Genomic DNA, 13,611 nt, shown 5'->3' on the forward strand with positions numbered 1-13,611 from the left:
TATACAAATGACGGGGCTCTGCTGTTCTTTCCCAGCTACCTGATGGACAGATGTGAAGAGGAGCGCTCAGCGGCGTAATTAAAAACTAAACCGCAGGATACTTAGCCGCCTGACATCAGCCCCAGCGGCTCGCCACAACAGCCATGACTCCGGAGGGAATCGGACCAATCAGAGGGGCTCGGGGTACCACTCCCATATGGCTGTCTCCAGAACTGTCCAACTGGACTTGATAATCTGTTCGTTCCCAACCTACAGCTCAAACCGTGTTGTGTCAAGCTGTTTCAGGAGGCTTATCGTGATGGATCAGTGGCAGGTAGCATATTTAGAAATTTAAAAATTATTTGTGTTTTTTGAACCCATTTGTAGAAAATATAAATGATTCTGAGGGGGAACAGAAACAAAAGAAGATAAAAGTTCTGGATCAGAGAGCAACGCTGACAACTTTGAGCATGAAATCACATGAAGTAATCTGAGATTATTAACATATTAAGCACCAACTGAGTTGGACAATAGTCCAAAAGTGCATCCAATTTAGCAGTGAATCATTTGCAATTTGGAAAAACTGGCGATGTAATTCAAAACTACATCTCCGATTCTCAATCCTTTGATTTGAAGTTTAATTTCCAAACAAATCATAAACAAAGAAATTACCACTCCACAGCTTGTATGACCTCTCTCTTGGCATCAATCCATGTGGGAGAGAGGCAGAGAGAGAGAGAGAGAGAAAGAGAGAGAGGTATTGTGGGAAAGAGGTTGGGCGTGTGTGTGTGTGTGTGTGTGTGTGTGTGTGTGGCCTCATCCCGACTGCTGAAACCTGGCAGACTGGGGGTTTAAATATTAACAAGCCACACATGGCCCTCCTATTCTGCCGCGTCCCTCGATGGAAGGCAACAGCAGCTCTCTCCACCAAGACAAACACGTTCGCGGCCAGACATGCTGCAGGGGGTTTACATTTTAATGCCTTTGTTGGTTTTCCAAAATATGCTTCCATCTCATCCTGGATGGGCTCCCTTCAGGTCCACAAAGCCAGGTGACGTCTATCATTTAAGGGGCGGCGCGGGTGAGCGGGAAGCGGTGGTGGAGGGCAAATTTGCCTTCATCAGATCTCAGTAGAAAAAAAGCAGAGACACAGAAAAAGACCAGGGTGTACCATCTGCAGCCCCTCTCTCATAGCCCCAAACGATAATCTGTTGTGGATATTTGTAAACGGTTAAGTGGGTGAGGCTGTTTTTCCAAAGGGGATGAAAGCAGTTCTCATGAATATCCAGACTAAAGAAGTTTACAAGTTTAAACAATGGATTACAGAAAGAAATACCTTCCACCAACCACAATCAAGTTGTTGAAAGGGAAACAATAAAGGACAGCTCAGAATTTCAAGATTCATTAATTACATACAGCCTCAAGTTCCACCTTAACAAACACTGTCCACATGGGACCAGTGACATGTGGCGATGTGTGGAACCAATGATAACCTTCTAACGTCCACATTTGGACAAACACATTTGCAGTTACTAATGAAATTCTCTTTAATCACCAGAGCCTCTAAACCTGAGTCAATATTATGTATTTTGTCCTTTCAAAACTCCTGCATGCTGCCATTTATTTGTACTTAGTCTCGCTTTGCCAGACCTTCCTCCACCGTGGCGCTGCGGAGGTGGAGGGTCTGGCTAGTCTGCACAGCATTCCTGGATGGGAGAAAAACGTGCTCTGGTTTATTGGCATTTTTTTAAACCAATCACAATCGTCTTGGGCGGTGCTAGGCACTGGGAAAAGCCGCACTGCCGCTGCAAAATAGCCTCAGGAAGGAACTTGTTTTGGTGGAACGTGTACGCTCAAAAGTTGTTTTAGTCATGCAACAGAAAACTCAGATAGTATATAGCTGTCTGGATTTACCGTACAGAGATCTGAGAAAGGGTTAAACTAACCCTAACCCCTATACATGGGCACCTGCTCCACCAGGTGAGCCACCTAGGCGCCCAATTTATTTATTTATTTATTTATTTATATTTATATATTTATATATATATATATATATATATATATATATATATATAATATATATATATATATATATATATATATATATATATATATATATATATATATATATATATATGTATGCTGCCAAATTAATTTAGCCAAACAGCACCAGGAACATAGCTATGTACAGCAACAGCAACTCCCTGCATTCATACAAATTAATTTCAATGAACTGTATGATGAGATCTTTAGCCAATATTGGCTTGCTTTCACCGTTTTGTTTATACCTCAAAAGGTGGAGTCTGTGATTCTGGAGAACAATTATTGATATTTAAACTAAAAAAAAAAAACACACTCTCCTATCAGTTCTTTTTCTTACCATCCCTCTCGCTCCCACTGCCTTTCTCTTTATACATCCATGTTCTTTCCCGTGTCCTTGTGTTGTGTTGCTCGGACAACTTTGTTTGTTTCCCATTTACAGAGCCAGGGCAGTGTATGAACATCGGATGTTTTTTCAGCGCACACACAGAACTGACAGTTAGCGATCCATGAGGAGATATTGGCTGAATTTGACAAAAAGTGTGTTGGATTGGAATTGCTGACTCCACCGTTAAAGGGCCCTGAAATATTTATTTTTTTCCAAACAACCTCTTACTATAGTGATATATAGTGAATTCGACAAGAACACACTATTTTCTGCCAAAGTTATAACAGTTTGGGTTTCACATGAGACATTTCTGTTTGTGCCGTTTTCCTCTGCGCCATTCTCACTGGCTTGAAGTGGAAAGAACTTACGTTGATAAAACATGAAGTCATGTAGCACTTTGAGCTGCATTTTATGTTATAAAAGGTGCTATATAAATAAAGTTTATTATTATATTACTATTATTGCCTCCGTGCACCAATCAGGGTTTAACAATATGACTAAAAATGTTAAGACAGTTGGTGGGTTGTTTGCTTATGTTTCCAGCACCATCAATCAAATCTGATCAAACTCACCAGACCCACACAGTTCTGATGATGCAGGTTTGTTTCTGAGTAACAACTAAGGAGGTTTTGTTTTCCAACCTTTAACTCTGATTGTTGCATATATGGTCAGGAATATTTAAAGTTAAAGAGAAATATTTTAACTAATCAGCCACCCTTTTTCATGACGTCATTATTTCTGTTACTTTGGCTGATTGATGTAGTTTAAAGCAACATAATGTCTGTGAATCTTTCTTTAGTATAATATGTTCTTACTGGAAATAAAAAGAACTTGGAAGAGTGCACTGGCCTTTATTTGTATGGATGCAAGGAGGTGGCTGGTGTGTTCGACTGCTAGGTTTCTTCCCAGTCAAATGTATATGTATGCTGCCAGTGCTGCTGAAAAAGTCTTACTTGATGAAGAATTGAAAATCAAATTGTGTGCCTGTTAATAAGGCTTTATGGTATGCAAGAACTTTGTTGTAACTGGTATATTTTGCCCCTTCTAAATTGGTCAAACCAGATTTAGCAAAGCAAAACATGCGTTCTGCCCTTTCCTCACCAGATTTAGATACTGCCTCCATTCTTGATTAAAAAGGAAGTTAGAGAAAAAAAAAAAAAAAAAAAAATAATAATAATAATAGTAGTAGGAGGAGTAAGAGGCGAAGAATCCAAGGGCCAAACACAAAGTGCAGCTGAAATTAAACACTGACTGACAGGATTAGGGGGAAAAAAAGATTTGTGTTTACCAAAACAGAGTGAGTATTCTAAGCTGGAGCATGGGCATGAAAGATTCAAATGTGATTAAACCATTAATATTCTCTGTGATTATTATTAATCACTTCAGTCCCCAGGTAGGCCCAATATTAGTCCTGGGCAAACAGAGATTTTGTTAACTTCTATGCAATCTGTCACTCACATTATTCTCTGGTTTTGTTTTTTAACACAGTTTGTTCACATGAAAATTCCTTCATCTCATCTCAGAAAGTGTGTGTATGATCAGCCACTGATGTGCAGGATGTGGGCTCTTCACTTCCTGTTTGAGGTTCTTCCTCTGTGGTGTTGCTACGCCACCGTGGATGATCGAATTAAACCGGATGTCAACAGATGTTTGACACCACTTCCCTTCACAGCCAGCTGATGCACGATGCTGAGCTTGGTGTGTACGAACAGCCTGGGACACAGTTAAACCAGGCACTGACCTGGTTATCAGTGGTTTATGGTTACAGCTTTGGGCTTTCTAAGTGCGCATAAACGCCACACGCTTTGAACCGCTTCCCCAACTACAATTTATTCTTAGAAACCAGTTTTCATATGAACTCTGTGCTCACAAAATTGTTTTTTTTTGACTAGCTCATCAGATCTAGAAGGTAGCAGTGAGCATGATTTCCATTATTTTTTATTGCAGGCCAAGCAGGCAACCTTTAAGTTATTTGGCATGTTTTGCCAGCACAGAACCTGCCGTTGTTTCTTGGTTGCCCAAAGTTGAAAATGTTATGAGCAGTGTAGCAACACTCACCACTGTGCAGCAAAGAGGCCAGAACCACCACATGAGGGCCAGAGCGGTGAGGATCAGCAGCACCAGGAAGACTATCGCCACCGCCCAACCATCTGACTAGAAGGAGAAAATGACAAAAGTAATCAGTTTATTCATTCTAGAACAAAATCTCTGGTAATTAGCTGATGGAGAAATCTCAGCAAAGATGAGATGCAGACACATAAAGATCAATAAAATAACTAAACCCCCACAATCATTTGGTTTTAGTTGATTACACACAGGGACGCAAAATGGTCAAATGATTGTACATGTTACGAATAATAATTTGGATACAATATGTATACAAAAAGGCAAAAAGATGATCCTTAGGGCTGGGCAATATGGCTAAAATCTTCTATCCCGATAAAGGTCATTTCAAATCTCGATAACGATATATATCATATATCATTTCAATAAGTAGTCTACATGGCAAAGCCAATTTTTCCTGTGTGGCAAATATATATTACTTTTATTTATTCAGGGAGGGCCAATTGAGAGCAAGCTCTCATTTCCAATGACGCCCTGATTACATGCCATATAAAATTACAATACATATAAAATTATATATATATAGAGCTGCAATACACAGCTGCAATACACAGTACATACATAAAACAATTAACAGAATGTTAAACAACTCAAAGTGCACATGTACATTCTGAATACATGGCTTCATGAAATGAAAAGTACAGAGTTTTTACTCATTCTAATAAGAACTTCAGTGCAAAATGAACATAGCAAGCAAGGATCAGAACGTCAAGCGTAGTCCAAATTATGAAAATATCATTTGGACTTAAAGCAGCCATATTATGCTCATTTTCAGATTCATAATTGTATTTTAAGGTTGTACCAGAATAGGTTTACATGGTTTAATTTTCAAAAAACACCATATTTTTGTTGTACTGCAGTGCTCTCTCTCACTGCTGCAGCTCCTCTTTTCACCTGGTCTCTGTTTTAGCTACAGAGTGAGACCTCTTTTCTTCTTCTTCTTCTGTACTATCTTTGATTGCACTCGCACATGCGCAGTAGCTCAGATGTAGATCATGTCAGCTAGCTAGCTCCATAGACTAAAATGAAGAGTAAAAAATAGGCTGTTTTTACAACTTCGGTCAGTTACAAGGCAGGATTAGCTGGGAGACTTCTAAATGAGGGCGCACATCTAAGTAGTTCTTTTGTAGATTATGGTGAACTTGTGTGTTGTAGCAGTGCTTTGCTATTGAGAACGAGGTAGCATGCTAGCGTTAGCATGCTAGCGTTAGCATTAGCGTTAGCATGCTAACGCTACGAGCTAATGGTTGCGGTTAGCCTGCTCGTTTCGGCTTGTGACGTCACAAGCCGTGCCGATTTTGAACAGCTCACCCAGAGACTGAAGGCAGGACACATTCAGAAACCGTATCTCACTCTAAACAGCATGGATGGATTTTTTTCAAAGTTTGTATGTGTGTGGAAGCACCAGAGACACAACATAACACCCCAAATCCCAGAAAAAGTGATTTTTTCATAATATGGGCACTTTAAATAAATAAACCGCTGGTTTTTCGGCATCGTGATATAGAAAAATATATACAATAATCCATTTTATATCAATTTGACAATATATATTGTCATATCACCCAGCACTATTTTGCAAGGTTATAATGTAAACTGCAAGTATTTTTACCTTGTGTTAACAATTTCATAAGTTTCCGTGCTTCCATATTGCGTGCATGACAATCATAACTGTGAAATAATATGACTGGTCTCTTGATAAACACGAAACAGGATGAGGGAGTTCTGCTTCTAAGGACAGTGACAATCACGTCCTCAAACCACAATATGAGCAACACTAACTGAAACATGAATTGAGGCAATGAGGTTAAGGTTGTTAAAAAAAAAAAGCTGTTTTCAAGTCAGAAGTGTGTTCTATAAAACGTACACATTTAAGATGCTTCAATTTTGTTTCAAATATGGAGGTAACTCAGACTCACACATGTGGAAGCAGTGATGGTGTAGGCGCTGGAGATGAAGGACTGGCCGTGGTTTAGGCTGATGAGAACATCCATAGTCCTGTAAAGAAGAGTTTAATTAGGGTCACAGTAATATGTTCAATTAACTGTATCAGATACATACAAAGTGAACTCAATAGGAGAGAAAACAACTGTTAAAGAGTCTCCTTTCATCAGTTTATCCTCCAGGTGTCCCACATTAATCTTGCAAGAGATACACTTCATAACATGACAAAGAAATCTAAATGTACACAAAACATGAGCTGATTTACCAGCAGGTGTAGAAAGTACATGTAGAAATGTTTTTCTATGCTGCATGTATATGTATCAATATCAATATAAATGCAGCTATTTACCTTTTAAAAGAGTGTGTTGTATTTTATCTATATTTACCAATTATAATGATTTAATTTACAGCTGTCATTTTTTTTGCTGTCATCATAAAGGTTACTCTATAAACATTATGCCACAGTTGATATGATATCTCTTTAATCTCCAGGAGGGAAACACATCGTAATATTTTTTCAGTTTTTTTATCCGCACAACAAAATTGTGTGCTTCTTTTTCTTTTGGATAGAGACAACATCAGCAGACAGATGTATGGTCAAAATTGACAAAATTCTTTGTCTATCAAGTCTACATAGATTTAAAAAAAAAAAAAAAAAAGATTGGTAAGGAATGTCCAGGTTTTCTTTTAGTAGACATATTTGTCACAATTCCTTTATTACTGAAATATGAGGGATAATAACCAAAAATGTTTATGTTTCTGAGTAAACCTTTTTCCAATATCAATACTCGGAATTTCCTCAAAGGACATACATCCATACGGTCCTACAAAACTATGACTTCCAGTGACAGAAAAAGAGTTAAATTGTAATATTTAACATGGAATACCTGTTAAAAAAATGAGTAACAAGTCCAGCGCTCACATTAGCACAAGGCTTAGTAAAGAACACAATGGGTACAAACTAAATGGTCAAACTCAGAGGGAGGAAATCCTGTCATTATCACAGCCGTCAGCATGTGTGGATGAAGTAACCTGACGAGCAGTAACAAGGCCCGTGAACTCCTATGACTTATTTAGAGGGGGGTAATGCGGACGCCAAAATAGGGGCAATTAAAACCCTAATGATGAACGGCACCGCAATTTCCATATGTCTATTACGCCCAATCCAATTACCGCAGGTTTAATGAGAATTCAGGATAGGGAACGCCTGAAATCCTCCCTGCAACACAAAAAAAGAGGAGAGAAAGAAGTACGCATAGTGGTATTGTGTGTGAGGGGCCAGCTGTGAGTGTGTGGTAGCGTACAGGGGAGGCCTGCATAAAAACTGGTGCTGCGGAATAATAACAAGAGAGCTCTTTGCTTTGGATTTTGCCCGAGGCTGTGCCTTGGGCCACCAATTCTCCTGTGGTTCAGAACAGATGAGCAACCAGACCTTGTGTCCATTACTATGCGGCGGATTCTAAATATTCTAAACTGACTTCTTTGCACCTTTCCTAATCTACCCATGCTAAATATTTAAAATTCAATTCATAGAGCTTTAAAACCAGATGAACTTTGACATTTAACTCAACTTGTTGATGCTTCCACTTGTCTTTTTTTTCCCTCTTTTATTTCTTTATTCTATTATGTTATTATTCAAGTCACTTTTTAAAATCAGGTAATCTTAGCTGTGATCAAGATTTCTTTTTCATTTATACCATTTAATCTATTTGTAAGGGATGGTTTAGCTGGGCAGAGTCATTAATAAACCAGACAAACAAATTGCGGGCTCAATTAAAGCAGCAATAGACAAGTAGAGGACAATTATTCTGAATGGTTTTGACGTTATAGAGACATTTTATGAAGTGTGTTGATTTTTTTGATAAGGTGACATCGCAGTTTACTCCATGAGCACTAACACTGTTGTTACAGCAACAGTCTGAAAGGTTTTATTGAGAGGAGTGGGGTGTATAAGGGTTGACAATGAGATGTTCATCCTTGCTCCTAAGAAATTCCATTGAACTTTGCGACAGAGAAATGAGTATAAAAACCAATGGTAAAACACAATTTCACTGAAATAATGATGAGGCAGCCTCACAGTGACATAAAAAAAAAAAAATGAATATTTCTACATGTGTATTCCACACACTTTGATCTGTGCCCTGTTTCTCTGACAGGTTTTTGGTTTGTGTAAATTGTTTGCCCCTGATCCTACCTACCTATATAGGAGGTTGGACTGTGCACGCCCATTAAAAAAGGCACCTTTGTGGTCTCTACTTTACTTAATCATGAAGGTTTTAATTCCCAACAAATGAGAACACTCTAAAGGATTTAAAAACTCCTTCATTTCGACTTTGAACCAGTTTGTTTCGATCAGAAAACATCCCTTTGTGTCCGATGTGGATTCAAGGAACGCTGCATGCCTCTGCAGCTCAACGAAGCCGTTCCAGGTCCTTGCATGTTAACTAAGTGCTTGTGCTGAATGGATGAGGGGAGAGGCTAATTTAGCTGACACTCTCAATCCGTGATAATGGCGGGCAGGTTGTTAATCAAGCTGGAGGTGTGGACCTCGGTGTGTGAAGGAGGAAAGCTCCCAAGCGAGTTACACTGATGAACGAACGCCGACCCCGCTCCTTGCCTTACATCGCTGGACATCCTTAACGCACCACAACCCAACCATAGTCAGCAGAGCCTTTTTTCTTCTTCCCTGAGACATTTAGCGAGTTACTGTTGAGTAGACAGAATCGGCTCCAGCACGCAGGCATAAGTCATGCTCTTCTTATTTTCATCCTTTTATCTCCAGGAAGATTAACAAAAGAATGATGATTAGTAGCTGGGTGACGTCTATTTAAAGTGGTTATTCTGTGCCACTGTGTAAAAATGACTGCTCGACAGAACATTATTCTAAGATTTTGATAATGACCTAATTGTTTAAATCATTTGTCAAGAAAAAAATGACAAAGATTTGTTTTATATCTGTAAATCAAAAATCTTTGGGGCTTTGGACTGTTGGCAAACAAATAAGGAATTGGAAGATGTCATAGTGTTGCTCTGGAAACTTGATGGGTGTGTTTGATGAACTGATTAATTGAGAAAAAAAAACATGGCCGATAAATTGCTAATAGTAAACTGTAAGTAACAGTTTTTTGTGAAGGCCTACCATGTGCATATCTGTTGATGGTGCACCAAAACATTTATGCTCTAAAATCATTTTTTTTCTTGTTGCAAAACCACAGTGAGGGCCATTACTGATTGTTAAATAGGCAACATCAAGCACAAACAGGAAACTAGAAGGGCAGCCAGAGAGCGCAGACCTCGCCAAGGCACGCCCTAATTCACAATTTTAAGTGTGAATTTTCCTAGTCGGGAACTTATTTTTCTGATTCTTCTGACACCACAGGAATGCAGCACAAATGCCTTATCTCGCAATGTTAAGGAAAGTGAAAAATAATTTGTGTATCCGCCCCGTGAACGCGGATCAGCTCTAAAATTACATGGGTTCTTCCTTGGTCCATGCTAGACCCTTCCAACAAGTTTCCTGAAAATCGAGCCAGTAGTTTTACCTTTATCTTGCTGACAAACAAAACAAACAAACCGAGCCGAAAAAAAACCTCCTTGGCGGAGATAATGAAGAGCATAAAAAAGGGTTAAAAAGAAAGAAAAAAGGCAACTAAGTGACTTAAAAAAAAAAAAAAGAGCTGGATGAATAATTTAAAACAAACGCTCGCTGTCATTTAACTTTGCCATGGTGAAAGCCAGTAGGTGACACTGAGGAAAGGGCTGCAGCTGCTTGGTGGGTCGATGGTTACGTTGGAATAAATGGGAGATGAGAGGGCAGATTGTCATGGGGCCGAGGGATCAGTCAAAATTTGGGTAGAAAGCCACACAGGCTCCCAGGGACACCAGTTGAATGGCAGAAGGCTTCTTCCCGCTGCAGATCTCTGGCCCGGCGTTGGAAATACTTTGTCCCCGGGCTCGCTATAATCTGTCACAAAGTAAGCCCACCGTGACACTAAGCTTTGGTGATGCGATACAGCTGGAGCGGCTGACAATGGTGACGCTAATGGCTTTCAAACTTCCCTTAAAGATGTGAAAATTGAGGAGGCTGAATAATTCACGGCAGAGCATATGCAAGGCCTGTCACTCGGCATCCAGGAGTCATCACTCTGCACCAGTTTGTGTGGCAGAAGTTCTGACGGAGGGGAGGAAACTCGGCCGCCTCATGAAGCCTGGGGACCAGATGAGAAGTTGTGAGACATCCACCATTTGGAAAGAGTGACATGCACTCTAACAAACAGACTGATGCTACACAATTAAAGTGATGTTTTCTGGCAAGGACCATACTAGTGTGTTGCACGATACAACTTCTTAACCACAAATGTTTACCTTTTATCCGACTATTTCAATTTAGAACACTGCAAAACTTACATTTACCGTACATTTTCAGATCATACAGAAATTAATGGAAACCCAGCTGCAGGATTTACAACTGATCAGCTGTGATATAAAGTTTTGTTTCAAAGAGTCTCTCAAGATAACTCACACAGTGTTTAAAAGGGGTGAGAAAGGGAAAACAATCGTTACTCAAAATTCTGTTTATTTTTCAGACTTGCTGGGTACTTAAGGCCTTGAAAACCCTTCAAAATAAAAAATACAAAAACTCTTGTTGGTTGAACTGCTCATAATATCCACAATAAAAGCATAACCAGTGATGAGCGGTCACAAATGGACATTATATCATTTCAATAGGTCACAAGCCAAAAATGTTGGGAACCATGATGTAAACTAAACGTGATTTGTAGTCAGCTGGCTAAAACAAGCATCCTGTGCATTCGAGAAATGTCACAAAGTAGAAGTCAGATAAGGAGATTTTTCAACTAAAATTGATTCTTAGTCTTGTATAGATTAGCTTTTCAGTTGATCTAGAGAACGTGTTGGACCATAAGATTGTCACCTAGAAATTTCAGAATTGTATCTTTCAGTTTATTGCAAATTTTTTGTTTTCCAGTACCAAAAAGAGCTTGAATCTTCTGACATTGCGCATTTACTGCAAGATCTGAAGCTGACACACTGCTCCTTGCATCCTTCAATCAAAGAAAGCTAGTTCCAATTTCATCATGTGGCAATCACTGCACATCCAACATGTCTGTCCCACAACATGGAGGACAATCAAACAACAGGACATCTCCATACCCACACTGGAGCAGATGGAATGATGCCTCTGCCTGCAGCAGCCCTGGGACAGCGCGTTTAATTATTGACGAGCATTAGCATTAGCTACTGTACCTGCTTTGTAAAGCAGGTGTCGACTTCTCCCTCAGTTGTTTTTTGCCCTCCACCGTTATTGTGAAAACACCAGGTGAGGACATGCTGCAGCAAGAGCGCAGCCACTTAACCTCTCGATCGACGCCCCAGCAGGGGATGCTGGGACTCTTATTGGGGACACACAGAGGGGGGAGGTAGCAGGGTGGTGGGCCATCAGCAGATGCCAGTGTTTCGAGCCGGATGACGCAGCTGTCAGCACAGATGATGCCTCCGCCGTGAGTGCTCTTACGCTGCTCGATGACCAACTGAGGACACTGTGATTCCTGGACATCGAGGCTGAATGTGGAGCCGCCTGCTCCAAGCTCCCCGCTGGGACAGGAAGCTGCAGCTGAGCACCTCAACTCGGGTGACTGCTGCATCTGAATGTGTTCCCTAGCAAACCATGTTTATGAGGTCAAGACATAAGTTCAAGCAGCACTGAGGAGAAGGCCTCGCGTGTATAAAACATGGTTAACAAAAAGGGGAAACGTGGAGAAGGAATGCGCAATGAAAAGGCGATTCTTTTTCGGCTGAGTAGAGCCGTGTTAACGGAGCGCCCTGTGCGCCGGTAGCGGTGATGGAGCAGAAGCTGACAGATGGACGGAGACGGAAGTTTCCAGGCTCCGCTGTTCCATGCAGGTGGTCCTGGGTGCAGGGATTGTCAGTGCATGGTGAATTATTTAAATGGGGAGCGTGGAAAAGGGAATGGCTGCATCTGTCGCACATCCTTTTAAGGCCCCTCCAGCAGATGTGTTTACTCACCGCCCGTACCAGCTAACTACTTAATGGGTCACCATCGGCAGCCAAGAGTTAATCAAGCAGGCCTTTTGCAAATGGCGTGCACGTAGTATCAGCTCAGGTCCTATCAGGTCGTAGCAGGCGCTGTAGGCCTGTGGCTTACAGATGTAGTCGATCCAGATCATCTTTTTACTGCATCCTTGGCGAGTTGGTTGATAAAGCTGATTTCTGGATAAAGCAAGAAGTAAGTCCAGTAGTTGCTACTGTAAGCCCAGTTGTATTAAAATGTGAGAAAAATCAGGTGGTTGCACTTCCACTGCATTGTGGGAATTTCCAATTTTACTGAAAGTGATGCATGTGAAAGTAAAGTAGCAGAGCAAGCGGGGCAACTAGCTTCTCTACTCAGGTATCTCTCCAACATATACTGTTTACAATATATTTTTTCCTTCAACCCATCAAATGATTTGTGTGTTTATTTCCTGAGTGCTGAGGGTTTGCAGGCAATTTTCACCACACGCCAGCTGGAACAAGTATCAAATACAGCACTGCTAGCAGCTGGATGAAAAGAAGCAGTGACCTGCGGTAAAACAAAATCAAAAAAGTAAAGAAAGAAAGAACTCTGAGGCTACAAAACTTCTTCGAGGCTGCACAATCTGCACATGCAAATCTGCATCAAAAGGCAAAAAGTAACTGACAATTACGTGTCCGAATTTTGCGCAATGTCATAAGATAGAAGGTCCATTAAATTAAAAATAAAAACATTGCACAAGCGTTCTCCTTAAACCATGTTTATCCACTAAACATTTTTGACTATCTTCCCTGCATGAGGGTTTTTTGTGTGTTTGTTACCTTATTATTCCTTATTATATATATATATATAAAATACTGTACATTAAATATGACTCGCACCTAGATAAGTATGCAAAACAACAATATTATCTTTAAAAAAATACAATATTTACTCTCAGTGATAATTCCTATGGACATGCATTAAATATCACAATAGTCAGCATGTAATAATGTGTGCATTCTCAAAGTTGGAAATGTTTTTTTTTAAATGCAATAACTTGTAATATTAAAAAACTAATGATCTGTTCATTTATGCTATATTTTTG

General features: G+C 40.0%; 1 protein-coding gene across 2 annotated transcripts in view; it reads right to left on the reverse strand.

Annotated features, from left to right (window-relative positions):
- The window catches only part of antxr2a (ANTXR cell adhesion molecule 2a), an 85,697-nt gene that overhangs the window by 44,400 nt on the left and 27,686 nt on the right, over positions 1–13,611 (reverse strand). For both annotated transcript variants that reach the window (XM_031305419.2, XM_035997283.1), the window contains exons 11-12: positions 6,451–6,529; positions 4,466–4,561 (exon numbers count right to left, since the gene is read on the reverse strand). In XM_031305419.2, the coding sequence (XP_031161279.1) occupies positions 4,466–4,561; positions 6,451–6,529 (175 nt within the window). The remainder of the gene's footprint in view (positions 1–4,465; positions 4,562–6,450; positions 6,530–13,611) is intronic.

This window comes from Sander lucioperca, chromosome 2, assembly GCF_008315115.2.
Source record: "Sander lucioperca isolate FBNREF2018 chromosome 2, SLUC_FBN_1.2, whole genome shotgun sequence".
Taxonomy (NCBI): Eukaryota; Metazoa; Chordata; class Actinopteri; order Perciformes; family Percidae; genus Sander; species Sander lucioperca.